At 48.3% G+C, this 13,569-nt stretch overlaps 1 protein-coding gene and 1 pseudogene across 2 annotated transcripts in view; one reads left to right on the top strand and one right to left on the bottom strand.

The window, feature by feature from the left end:
• The first annotated feature begins 2,036 nt into the window (after nucleotides 1-2,036).
• On the top strand, nucleotides 2,037-2,123 carry LOC142832022 (U6 spliceosomal RNA; annotated as a pseudogene).
• Nucleotides 2,124-3,724: 1,601 nt separating this feature from the next.
• Nucleotides 3,725-13,569, bottom strand: part of Top3a (DNA topoisomerase III alpha) — a 38,105-nt gene continuing 28,260 nt past the window's right edge. Inside the window, exons 14-19 of one of the 2 annotated variants that reach the window (XM_075992313.1) lie at nucleotides 13,001-13,114; nucleotides 12,734-12,899; nucleotides 10,565-10,708; nucleotides 8,175-8,297; nucleotides 6,434-7,122; nucleotides 3,725-4,307 (exon numbers count right to left, since the gene is read on the bottom strand). In XM_075992313.1, coding sequence (XP_075848428.1) covers nucleotides 4,129-4,307; nucleotides 6,434-7,122; nucleotides 8,175-8,297; nucleotides 10,565-10,708; nucleotides 12,734-12,899; nucleotides 13,001-13,114 — 1,415 coding nt within the window. In that variant the 3' untranslated portion in view covers nucleotides 3,725-4,128. The remainder of the gene's footprint in view (nucleotides 4,308-6,433; nucleotides 7,123-8,174; nucleotides 8,298-10,564; nucleotides 10,709-12,733; nucleotides 12,900-13,000; nucleotides 13,115-13,569) is intronic. The other variant, XM_075992314.1, reaches the window with a different exon arrangement.

The following is a 13,569-nucleotide window of genomic DNA, read 5'->3' as shown; positions in this document are numbered from 1 at the left end:
TACCTGTGTGATTCTTGCTGGCAGAAAATGGTCTTAATACCTTCACAGGTGGCTGCTTGAAGCTTCACAAGTCTTGTAGCTGGCTTGATGTGGAGGCTTGAGGTCATCATGGAGATGGTCAGATTCCATTTTCAAAAGTCCTTTCAGGAGCCGGGTGGTGGTGGCACGTACCTTTAATGTCAGCACTCGGGAGGCAGAGGCAGGTGCATCTCTGAGTTTGAGGCCAGCCTGGTCTACAGAGCTAGTTCCAGAACAGCCAAGGCTACACCGAGAAACCCTGTCTCAAAAAACCCCAACAACAAAAAAGTCTTCAGGCTGAAGAGATGGCTCAGCAAGTGCACTTTTATCCCCTACTCACCAGGGCTGAGGTGTGCCGTCTGCACTATGGGAAAAGAGCTGTTGGGTCCCAGCCTGAGAGACCCTCGTGTGTGTGGCCTCAGTAACAACTGAGCATCCACTTGATATACAGCTGCCTTGCTCAAGTACCAACCACTCAAGGGACACTGTTCAGTCTTTGGTTCAGACCATCCCTGCTTCAACTTAGCCTTCAGTCATGGTTTTATCTGGCCTTGAACTCATGCTATATCCAGTTGCAGATTTCCAGGTCTGAGAGAGGTCTGGGTCATAAGTATGCCCCAGTGTCCCATTCTTTGGAGACAGTGTGGACAAAGAGGGGGAAGAGAGCTGCCTCACTCCTCAGGTCTCTAAAATAAGCCTTCAATTCCATGCATAGCCTTTGACACTTGTACTTCTGTTTGTTTTTCAATTCAGGCATCTCCCTGCCTCTGCCTCCCAGATCCATAAGGCGTGTGCCACCACTGCCCAGCAACGTTTGCACTTTGAATGCTACAGTTTTCCTTTATAATCATTTACATGTCTTTAAGAACAGCCTTTATTTGATGAGTCAGCCAGTTGCAGCAGAAAATGCCTGGCAACACCAGCTACTTTGGTGACAAATTCCTTGACACTGCTTGACAAACTCCAGGGCAAGTTTTTAGTTCACTAAGGCTGGGCCTTAATGGGTGGATGCCCAATGCCCGGGCCTTTTCCAAATTTGGATTGCAGGCAGTTATTACCACCCTCCAGTGTGGAAGCTGGCATTTGAGGTAGGGTTATTTGGCCTCAGTAACAACTGAGGGGTTGACCTGTCTCTTGGTGGTAGGAAGTGGGTGTCCCAATTTGCCAGAGCTGTTACGAAGAATGAGAGAGAATCTTTCAGGGCACCTTGGGGTCCTGAGCCTGTGAACTCTGTGGTACAAATATACAGTGTCCCTAAGTGTTGAAATTTGGTCCATGGTGGCTGATTCTGTCAAGCTCAAAAGAAAATTTCTCTATTAACAGGAGTGGGCAGGGGCTGGGGCACAGCTTGGGGGCAGAGCCTGTGTTTAGTATGAGGTCCTGGCTTTAGTCCTCAGCACAGATTAAAGGCAGTGGAGCTCAGCAGTGGAGGACCTGCTCACCACACAAAACCAACAAAGGATCTACAGGCATTGAGGCAGACATGATTTGTCTGCCAGACTCTCTAGGATTGAAGGGGCCTATTTGGCATCTGCCTTTAAAGTTGTTTTCAGAGATGGGTTTCACAGCTGTGGTGGTTAGTTTTTTTTGCCAAGTTGGAACAGCTAGGGTCACCCAGGATGAAGAAACCTCAATTGAGAAAATATCTCATTAGACCAGCCTATAGGCAAGGTTATGAGACATTCTCTTGGTTAATAATTGATGTGGGAGGGTTCAGTTCATGGTGGGCAGTGCCAGTCCTGGGCAGGTGGTCCCTAGTTGTACAAGAAAACAGAACTGAGCAAGCCATGGGGAGCAAGCAGTATTCCTCCATGCTCTCTTAAAAGCAGAAAGGTAGAGGGGGGGAGAGAGGGAGAGAGAAAGAGAGAGAGAGACAAGAGAGATGAGACCTATGAGCACACGCTGGACAGGGTGAGTGGGTGTACAGCTGTGCGGTCGTGGCCGCTCTCAAGTTACAACTCTAACCCTACTGAGAAGGATGTCCCTCCCCAGTTCTGATATTGCTCAGTGTGGCCTTGGTGCTCATTATAGCAGCACATACACTAAACAAAGATTAGCATGGCCCTTGCACAAGGATGACATGAACATTCACTTTTTTTTTTTTTGTCTCTTGGGTTACACTCATGTCTGTAAACTCATTTGTGATAGTTTTAGGGAAGGTTTCTGAGGGTGCTGCTGGGGTTTAGAGAACAGGTTGTGCCTGAGACTCAATGGGATACATGACCCTAAGTGAAGGCAAGCCTGCTTACTGCCCTGAGTGTCTTCTGAGTACACCTTGCCTCCACGAGCAATTTTGGTTTTATCAGTGCTATCTGAAATAGTTCAGCTGGGCCTGCAAGCCTGAAGCGCCTCCTTCCTTTCCGCCTCAAGGTGACGGTAGCAGCACCCCAGACCCTGTGGCCAGCAGAGCAGGTATAGTGGTGCATGCCTGAGGCAGGAGGATCAGGGTTCAGGATCATGTTACTGCATACATACTAGCATGGCTGTAAGATCATGAAAAAAAGGGGTGGGAGAACAGTAACTTCATGTTGTTCATGTGCAGACACTACAAGCCTTTAAAGTTAGCTGAAGGTTTTAACATTTCATTGCTATACAAACATCCAAAATGACTGAGATGGCCACCCAGATAGCAGTGATGAACGTCACAGCAGCACGGCTCACAAGCATGTGACACAGCAGTCCCTCTCATTCGATTTGGTGCCCCGCAACCTACTGGGGGCACAAAACATCTGAGGGAAGGCAAGGGAGCCATCACTTTCCATTTCATCACCATCAGCTTCTCATCTTCACTGTGCTTCCATTGCATGCTGCTGTGAAAAACATACATGCCAACTGGGGCTTCCTGCTACTTCAGGATGTGGGAGGAGATGGCCCTACATATGAGCAGGACTACTGCCATACCAAACGGAGCTTACTCAGACATAGAGATGAAGTATGGGGGCTGGAGAGATGAAGTGTCAGTTCGGAACGCTTGTCCTAGAGGTTTAGAGTTTGGTTCTGAGCACGACATGTGTGGCTTAACAACTGCTTGTAACTCCAGCTCTAGGGACTCGAGGGCCTCTTCTGGCCTTGGTCGGTACCTGCATACATTCCAACACACATAATAAAAATAAATCTTTAAAAAAAAATGAAGCAATGCTGGGCAGTGGTGGCACACACCTTTAATCCCAGCAATCGGGAGGCACAGGTACAGTCTCAACAAATCCTGTGAACGTTATGCTAAACCAAAGAAGCCAGGCACAGAAGGCACATGAGGTTCTTATGTGAAGTGATCAAACAGGTCAGCCCGGCAGGGACAGATGCTAAATGCAGGCTGCAAACTGTCCTCACTGAGCAAGTCCCTCACTGTTGAAAGCCTGCTGTTGGTCAGGCTGAGAGCTACTGGTCTAAGTGAAGGCTACTGTTCAGACCTGAAAACTCTACTTGCTTCATGAACTAGCAACTCGAGCAATCCACATTTCACTTTTCAACTGTAGGAGAAGCTAGCACAGCTCTTCTAGAAGTTTATGAGGGGGAAAAGGTACACGGCCTCTTCTGGAAAGTATGAAGGAAGAAAGTCAGTGTCTCAATCTGCCATCTTCAAGGGACAAGCCACAGCAGGAAAGAGCTGGGACAAGAGGGTGCTGAGATGGGTGGAGTCCCAGGAAGAAGCCCCCGTGGCCTTCACTGGCTCTTGCTGGCATCCCTAGACCGCACACCATCAGAAAAAGTGGATGAAGTATTTTATTAAGGCACATGAGCAATGAGTGTCCTAGGTGGAGCAGGGACGGTAGCTTCTGCAGATACATTAGGAGAGCTCCTCCTCAGACAGCTTCACAGAGCCTGTGTTGGCTGGAAGCACTACCCGCTTCTCACTTGGCAGACAGCAGCCACAGTCAGGGCTCGGATGTCAACAAGGTCAGTTTCTGCTTACACAATGACTGACCATCTTCTCACGTTTCAGCAGTGCAGCAGCTGGAGTCACTCCTGAGCAGAGCTGGATGGACTCCTCAACAAAGGAAGGTCAGCCCCCAAACCCAGCACATCCCTAGGTTTTCAGACACCGGATGGCCACCTGGTCCCAGTTAGCTCATTTCCTGGTCTAGGCAACGACCTCTACCTTGCCTGCCCTCATCTGTTCTGAGGACAAAAAGGGCGGGTGTGTCCAGGCTGGTGGCAAAGGCTACATTTCCGGGGCTTTTTTGCTGTAGATCCTGCATCTGAGGAACCAGCTCTTAGTCTTTTGCTTGCAGCCTCTGGTCTCTGGGCTTTTCCTCTGCCTCCTGGCCATGGTGGGGCTGTAAAGTTCCCTGTGGGAGGAGACAGGAAAAAGCTGAATTCACAAATGATACCCTCAGGTAGCAAGAACAGACTCACTCCAAGTTGTGGTGGTGTAGACCTGTAATCCTAGTACCTGAGAGGCAGGTCAAGGGCTGCTTGGCCTACATAAGCCCTTCTCTGAAACAAAACCCAAACCAAGGGACAGTGCTGGGCAGAGGTGGCGTCCCTCTAACAAGTCAGCTGAACCCATGTGTTAGACTCCCTTTGCTCTGTGAAGGTCAGCTCCATGTCAAGAATATGGTATATCCTACCCTGTTACCTCCTTTCTTTTTCTTTTTTAATTATTTTACTTTACCCATCTTTAATCCCAGCATTCAGGAGGCAGAGGTAGGAGGATCTCTGTGCTATGAGTTCAAGACCAGCCTGGTCTACAAAGTGAGTTCCAGGACAGCCAAGGCTGTTACATCAAAAAACCCTGTCTCAAAGAAAAAAAATAAAACAAAAACAAAACACAAAAAAAAGATGTCCCTAGGCTTTTATATATATACACAGCCTATGTGTGTGTGTGTGTATATAAACTTATATGAGTACAGGTACCTGCAGAAGGGGACAATGGATTCCCTGGAGCTGAAGTTCCAGGTGGTTGGTTGCGAGCCACCGGATATGGGTGCTAGAACTGAACTCAGGTCTTCTGGAAGAACAGCAAGTGTTTCTAACCACTGAACCAACTTTCTAGCCCAGCTTTCTTATTCTAAAGAAACAGAAGCTCGGGGCTGGAGAGATGGCTCAGTGGTTAAGAGCATTGCTTGCTCTTCCAAAGGTCCCGAGTTCAATTCCCAGCAACCACATGGTGGCTCACAACCATCTGTAAGGAGGTCTGGTGCCCTCTTCCGGCCTGCAGGCATACACACAGACAGAATATTTAAAAAAAAAAAAAAAAGAAAGAAACAGAAGCTCTCAGAGATACTGTCCCGATGAGGAGGCAGTGGTGTAACTTTCTACACCGTTACTATGTCAGGAGCAGATGGGGAGCCTGTGGTCACCAGCCAGCTCCCCACTCCCTGAGCACCTCGCCTGCAAGGAACCTTCTAGCCTATAAATAAGCCTCAGTGCTGGCTGCTCTGTCACTGGAGACATCTGGTTGTCTGGCTTGGAGGTCATATGTCACTTCTGGTGGCTCCAGAAAGACTCAAGTGTGTACAAGGCTAAGGGCTCTGTAGTTATTTAAAATATGGGCACAGCAGAGGATGCACTGAATGGGGGCCTGAAGTCCGGTGCTCTTTACCAGACCTTCTGAGCACTTCTTGCATCTGGTGGCCAGCATACATAAATCATTGGAAGTCAGGCATGGTGGCACATACCTGCTATTCTGGTACTGAGGAGGCTAGGAAAGGTTTGCAAGATTGAAGCCAGCATGGGCTACATATATAACCTGCCTCAAAATGTGTACCCCAGCCACAAATAAATGAAAAAAATGAAAGATCATAGTCTGAGATTAACAGGAGTCCTATGGAAATTAGTGATACCATCTATTGCTGAGGGGACTAAGGCTGACAGTCAGCTATGTGAAGGTAAACACCTGGGATCGGAAAGATCTGCTTAACTGCAAAGTTGCTGCTCAGCCTTGGTTTACTGCTATGCATTGCCATGGCAAGGACACATCTGATCCAATGTCTGGATGCCTGTCCTTTAGCAATCATTCCTGAGACACTAGTTAGGCTGTGTAGCTCTGGACAGGTTTCTACAAACTACCACAGTCAGGGTGCCATCAGGGTGTGGCTGACATCAATGACCTAGCAAGGATGACAGTCTGCAGGGGAGGAAGACGCTTATCTTACCTTGGGCCTTGTCACTGTGACACCAAATACAGTCCTTCACTGACCTGCACCTCACCTTATTTGGAAAGCTGTGATCTAATGCAGATGAAAGATGCCTGCCATAGAAGGGGTATTTATCACAGCACTGGGCACAGTAGCTACTCTTTAATGTGAACACAAGATCCTATGGTTCCTACCTCGCTGAACAATGAGAAAACTGAGTCAAAGTAATGACCCTGCTGATTCTGCACTAGACTCATTTGCCTTCCCTCCTTTGGTCTCTGCAGTGGTAGCTACTGTGAGAACCTACATAGGGACCTGCTGCCCTGCTCCCTCACCTGGAGCCACGTTCTCATCTACCCACTGAAAGAAACCACACTGCTGCTCTCGTGGCTTGGCACAGGTGTGGAACTGGCGTCCTTTGTTGGGTCCATCCTTCTGCACAGTCCGTGTGACAACAGGCTGCCCGCACAGGCAGGACGTACTTCCATCACTGTCACTGCCAAGGCTGCCAAACCCATCCATGTTGCTGTCTGAGGCTGACGGCCATCCCACAGAGTTGCCGGGGAGTCTTGATGCAGAGGTGGGGGGCCCTCCTCCAGTGGGATGGCTGCTGTCAGCCCACAGGAAGAAGTTGCAACCACCACCACTGCACTTATAGAACTGCCGGCCCTGGTTGGGGCCCTGCTTGCGGACAGTGAGCAGCACAGCCTCCTGGCCACAATTGCAGGTCACAGAGTTGCTTTCACCAGCAGCAGTGGGTGGTAGGAAGGTTTGAGCCATTGCCTTTGAAGGTCCAGTATGTCTGTTGACCAGAGGCTGAGAGAGATTATGCTGACTGCTGTCCATCCTGTTGGTGACCTGGCTGGCCTGCAGGTGGCCAGAGGGCTGGGTAGCTCTTGTTGGGGCCCGTGAAAATCGCAGGCCAAAGATTTCCTTCAATGTCTCATCACATCCACCTATGCAGCCAACAAACTCCAGGGGCATGGTTGGGGGAAGGCTACCACGCTTAAACTTCAGCTTCAACCTAGTGAGGCCAAGATGAGAAAAGATGTGAGTTTTTGTCTGGTGCATGGTCAATCACAGCCTCCCTGCATACCCAGGAAGCCCATTCAGAGTGCAAACGAACTCTCAGATGTAACACACCACCCAAATATAGGCACCTCCACAAAGGTCGACTTCTCTACACCACTGGCCCCTCAGGGATCTGGGCTCTTTCAAGGTAAGGACGTCAAGACAGGAAGAATGCATCTAGTCTACTTTCATGTTTTCATGTGTGCACAATACAGACTTTTCTGGAAATAATGAACCATGATGGTTCAGTGGAGTACAGGGACAGAGATGGACACAAATCCAGTCTTGCCTAAATGAAAAGCAGTATTATTCCCTTCAGTAGTGCTATATATCTACCTTGGAAAGTAAGTATTTTATCCTATACATCATTTTCAAATGTTAGTAAGAAATGCATGTGCGACTGGGCGGTGGTGGCACACGCCTTTAATCCCAGCACTCGGGAGGCAGGGGCAGGCGGATCTCTGTGAGTTTTAGGACAGCCTGGTCTACAAGAGTTAATTCCAGGACAGGCTCTAAAGCTATAGAGAAACCCTGTCTCAAAAACCCCCAAAACAAAACAAAACAAAAGAAATGCATGTGTGAAGCTGGCATGGTAGCACACGTCTTTAATCCCAGCACTCGGCAGGCAAAGGCAGGTGGGTCTTGTGACTTCCCCAGAGCACAGCTGAACTAGACCAGTCAGCTGCTGGGGCTGCTGCTCTGACTGCAAGCTGAGAACAGTATTCCCTAGGGCAGTGGTTCTCAACCTTCCTAATGCTGAGGCCCTTTAACACAGTTCCTCAAGTTGTGGTGACCCCCAACCATAAAATTATTTTCACTGCTACTTCATATATTTAATTTTGCTACTGTTATGAATTGTAATGTAAGTATTTTTGGAGACAGCGGTGTGTCAAGGGGGTCGTGACCCACAGGTGGAAAACCACTGCCCTAGATACTCCTGCCTGGGTTCCAGTGAGAGGACAGGAAAGAGATCTGCAGCGCCCACCCCAAAGACACCCAGCTCACCTGTACACAGGGGATGGCTGACAAATGGGACACACACTGCTGTCCCTGCTGGCCTCCAGCACCGAGTCAGGAAACCACACAGCTGACCGACATTCTGGGAACCCTGTGCAGCTAAGGTAGAACCTGGAGAGCAGAGTGGACAGGTCAGATCCAGGAATTCGGAAGGCACACTGATTACACCCATCTGCCAGGAAGATCCGTCTTTCATTTTCTTGGTTTTCTGAGACAGGATCTCACTGTGTAGCCCTGGCTGGCCTACAACTTGCAATGTAGATCAAGTTAGACTGATCATAGAGATATACACGTCTCTGCCTCCTGAGTGCTGGGATTAAAGGTGTGTTCCATCATATCCTACCCTAAGAAAACCCCTCTTGTATGCTTCTCATGTCCCTAAAAGAATGCAGCTATAGCCAGGCAGTGGTGGCACACACCTTTAATCTCAGCACTTGGAAGGCAGAGGCAAGTTGATCTCTGTGAATTAGAGGCCAGCCTGGTTGTGGTGGTATGAAAGAAAATGGCCCCCAAAGGGAATGGTCTTATTAGGAGGTGTGACCTTGTTGGAGGAAGTATGTCACTGTGGGGTGGGCTTTGAGGTCTCTTCTGTTCAAGTGTCCCTCAGTGTGACTGTCAGTCAACTTCCTGTTGCCTGCAAGATGTAGGTCTCTCAGCTATTCTTCCAGCACTATGTCTGGCTGCATGCAGCAATGCTCCCTGACATAATAATGGACTGGAGCTCTGGAACTGTAAGTGAGTCCCCTCAAGAAAACTCAAAGACACTGGTCAACAGAGCAAGTTCCAGGACAGCCAAGGCTACACAAAGAAACCCTCGGGAGGTGGGGAGATATGCAGCTATTGCTGAATCTACTTAGGCCTACACCACCAGTGACTACGTTGGTATTTTTTCTAGTAAATAACCCTAGCACCTGGGAAGCTGATGAAGATTTAGCAAATGTGAGGCAGGCCTAGGCTACATACTGAGTTTCAGGTTTACCCATGCTATCTAGTGAATGAGACCCTGTTTCAAAAACAAAACACTACTGACTAAGGTAAAGCCATGTACAAAGTGCCCTGTGCATACTTCCATAGTACTATGTTTTGTCTTACCTCTTTAAAAATTGCCACTCTTGGGGTTGGAGAGATGGCTCAGTGGTTAAGAGCACTGACTGCTCATCCAGAGGACCTGGGTTCAATTCCAAGCACCCACATGACAGCTAACGACTGTCTGTAACTCCAAGATCTGACACTCTCACGGACAAACATACAGATAAAACACCAATGCACATAAAATAAAAATAAATAATTTTTAAAAATTAAAAAAAAAAGGCCACCCTTAGGTGGATCTCTGTGAGTTCAAGGCCGGCCTGGTCTACAAAATGAGGTCCAGGACAGCCAGGGCTACACAGAGAAACCCTGTATCAAAATACAAAAACAAAAAAAAAACAACCAAAAAACTTTGCCACTCTTAGCCCAGTGTGGTAATATATGCACATATTCCAGGCACTTGGTGCGGGAGTGGGGAGAATTTAGAGATCAGGTTCAGCTTAGGCTACATAACAAGACCCTGGCTGAAAGACAAAACAAACAAAACAGAAACCCATTTTGGGTTGGGGTAGCAAGTAGGAAGCTGCCAAATATGAGACCCTGGGTTCTACTCCTATACTTCAAATAACAAAAATGAAAATAGACAAAACAACAACAACAAAAATCTCTGGGACTAGAGAGATTGAGCCATGGTTAAGAATACTACCCATTCTTGCAGAGGGCCCAGGTTTGGCTCCCAGCACTCAAACTGGACAGCTCACAACCACCTGAAACTCCAGTTCTGGAGATTCAAACTCTCTTCTGGATCCTGCAGGCATCTGCATCCTTGTGGTGCACATACATAAAATAAAAACAACAGTTAAAAAACAAAAAAATCCAAAAAAACAAAAATCCCACCCTTAATGCAGCATTGTGAAGTAGACACGCCCCTTGTGCAGGGGGTGTAGGGGTGTGAGAGGTGTTGGCAGCAGGGGTGGATTATCTTATTTCATGTGCCTGTTGCCCACAGAGGTTAGAAGAGGGCATCAGATTCCTTGGAACTAGAGCTATGGATGTTGTGAGATGCCTGCAGGTGCTGGGAACCAAACCTGGGTCCTTTGCAAGAGCATCCACTGGTTGTAACTGCTGAGTCATTACTCCACCTGCCTCCTTTTAATGGAATATAAATTCCTAAAGCACTTGGCGCCACGATGGTTCCTTGCTACCCTCACAGTTCTGTCACCTGGCCCAGTGTCTGCCAACAACAGGCCTGCCTCTAAAGAATGACGGGCTGACAGGGCCTTTGAGAGCTGGTGGTTAGCCCAGCGAACACTGGGTGAAGAGAGGTTAAGAGGGAGCCAGGTACTAACCCACCACTCTTCTTGGTCTTCAGGACCATATCCTTGTTGCACTGAGGACACTTTCGAACAGGCTCTGGCATGGCTGGGTAGAGCTCTTCTTGCTGGGCCACCTCTGTTCCTTCTCCTAAGTATTGAGACAAGGCTTCATCCAATCTGGAGAAAAAGCAGATACACAAGCCAGTTTCCCAAAAAAGGCCTTTATTGCACTCTTAGGCATCCATAATACACAGGAGACTAGAACCAGTTGTCAGGGAGCCATAGGCCAATGCAGAAAACAGAGAGCAGAGAGGAGATAGAGCTCTCCATCCTACTGCCCCTGGATCCAGGCTCCTAGCATGATGCCAGCTCTAGGCAGATACAAATCGTACAAATTTAGCAATGTCCATCTATATTCCTGCCACCGGGTAGTCTCAAGGATTAAAAACTGGGAGCTGGGCAATGGTGGTGCACACCTTTAACCCCAGCACTCGGGAGGTAGAGACAGGCGGATCTCAGTGAGTTCGAGGCCAGCCTGGTCTACAGAGTGAGTTTCAGGACAGGCAGGACTACACAGAAAAACCCTGTCTCAAAACAATCACACAAACAAACAACAACGAAAACACAACTGGGGCTTGCACAAAGGATCAGTGAGTAAACATGCAAGCCTGACACTGACAACCCGAGTGTGATCCCTGCAACACCCACAGTGTAAGAAGAGAACTGTCTTCTCAGAATTGTCCTCTGACCTGCTTACACTTGCCTTGGCATGTATACAGTCACACGGCACACACACACGCACATGTGCACGCATGCACACTCGCACTTACATGCATAAACATATGGAGATTTGAGAAAAAAAGAAAGAAAGAAAAAGCTAGGTGGTGGTGCACACTTTTAATCCCAGCACTTTGGAGGGAGAGGCAGGTGGATCTCTGTGAGTTCAAGACCAGCCTGGTCTACAAAAGCTAGTTCCAGGACAGCTAAAACTGTTACACAGAAAAACCCTATCTTGAAAAACCAAAAAAGAAAAAGCCCCAAACTGCCATTCATATAACAGCCATATAGAATATCGTCCCTACACACCAAGCAGTTGTCCAGTGGATACTGGCTGGGTACCCTAATCTAAACCAGTCCTGCACTACCTGGGGTGAGTCAGACCCCAAAGGATGAGAGCTCAGTGACCAACACTGCTCCTCTTTCAGACACTAGCTACAAATTTCAGGGTGTGACCATAAAGGGCGCTTCCCATGGTCTGAGTCACTGGGTGGCTAACATAACTCGGGACAGCCGGACAGCTGAGATGCAAAGGATGAAGTATACAAGCAAGACTATTGCTGTGCTTCTCCTGGGTGCATCGTTTTCACGTACTGCATGTACTGAGCTACCTGAAAGCACAGGACACACTCGTTATGATGTCGCCAACACTCAAACGCTGCTGGTGAACCATGGCCACTGGTGACCAACCTTCAGTCTCACCCTGGAGCTGCTGGAAGAACTAGCCTCCTAGCCTTATGGAAGCTGCCCTGGGAACTAATCCTAGCTTGTGACTCAACAGGTGTTTTCCATCAGCCAGGTGACTGGCAAAAGAAAGACATTATCACTCTAGAGTCCAAATGTGCCAGAAGATCCAACTAAAAATGTTTCATGCTGGTGAATCATAGCATCAGGGCCAGAAAAAAAAATTATTTTTCCTTTTTTTTTTTTTTTGAGACCGCGTATTATTTTGTATTCCTGGATCTCCTCGAACTCAGAACAATCTTCCTGCCTCAACCACTCAAGTGATAAGATGACATACAGAAGTCACCATGCTTGACTCGAAAACATCCTTTCTAACAAAACACATACTCTGTTCACTAGCTGGCCACCTCCGAATGCTCCGGAGAAAGGTGGATTCCACACTAGAACCTGGTTAACTGGTTTAAAGGACTGCTGCCTAACTCAAGCTAGAATAAACAGCAGAGAACGGCACTACTGAAGCTCAGCACTATTAGAGACAGTTTCCCTAGAAAGACGTGAACTGAGCTCAGAGTGTTGTAGCTAGCCCCTCCCACAGGGCAACTGGTAGATATGAGCCAGGAGGGTCTATATCACCCCACTCTGTTGAACCTTCTCAGGGCTCCCAGTCCTCTCTGGGAAGTGCTATGGCATGGCTGGGAGCTACAGGACCACTTGGACAGGGGAGCAGGGTTTGACACTCACTTCTTTGCCTTAGCCACTGCTTCAATGAAAACCTGCTTGTATTTCTGCACTTGCTGTCTTAGAACCTGAAACTTATCCTTCTTGCCCTCACAGATCAGCTTAAGATCAGCTTCCAGCTCGGCACGGAGGTCAGGCTTGGACATCTCATAGCCCATGGAATCGTAACCTGCAGAGAAAGAGCAAAGCTGCGAGGTTCTAAATGACACCACCAGGGACTTGGACACCTTGCCCTCTCCCTTGTCCACTGCAACCTCCCTCCTGCTTTACCTTCCACAAGTCCCATGCCCAGGTGCCCAGGAAGGAACCGCTTGTCTGAGGTGAGTCCCACATACATCCGGGCTTTGATGGTTTCAATGTGTTCTGCATGAGTTGCATCAGTACCTAGAAACCATTTCCTTCTTATCATCATCGTCATCATCATCATTGTCGTCGTCGTCATCATCATCATCGTCCTCACTGACAGGGTCTAGTATAGTCCCAGCCGGCCTGAAACTTGCCGTGCAGTCAAGGCTGGCCTTCAACTATGAATCCTCCTCTGCATCCCAACCGCTGGAACTGCAGATGTTTGCCACCATGGCCATCTCATACCTCCATTATTCTGAGGTGACATAGATAGCAGCACCAGCACAGCCTGTGGGTTCCTCATTTATCTCTTTTGCCTGGGCAGCTTTTGCAGATAAGATCTCTTATTCATGTCTGACTTATGCTAGCAATCTCAGAGACCACCTTGACTCTCCTCCCTCCTAACACTTGAAGGCCCATCAGAATTGTCAATCCCAGTCTCACAACTTCTCACTTAAATTCTCCTCTGCGGTGTCAGACTGTGGCTGAGTAGC

The sequence above is a fragment of the Microtus pennsylvanicus genome, chromosome 11 (genome assembly GCF_037038515.1).
Source record: "Microtus pennsylvanicus isolate mMicPen1 chromosome 11, mMicPen1.hap1, whole genome shotgun sequence".
Taxonomy (NCBI): Eukaryota; Metazoa; Chordata; class Mammalia; order Rodentia; family Cricetidae; genus Microtus; species Microtus pennsylvanicus.
This window is presented reverse-complemented; position numbering and strand designations above follow the sequence as displayed.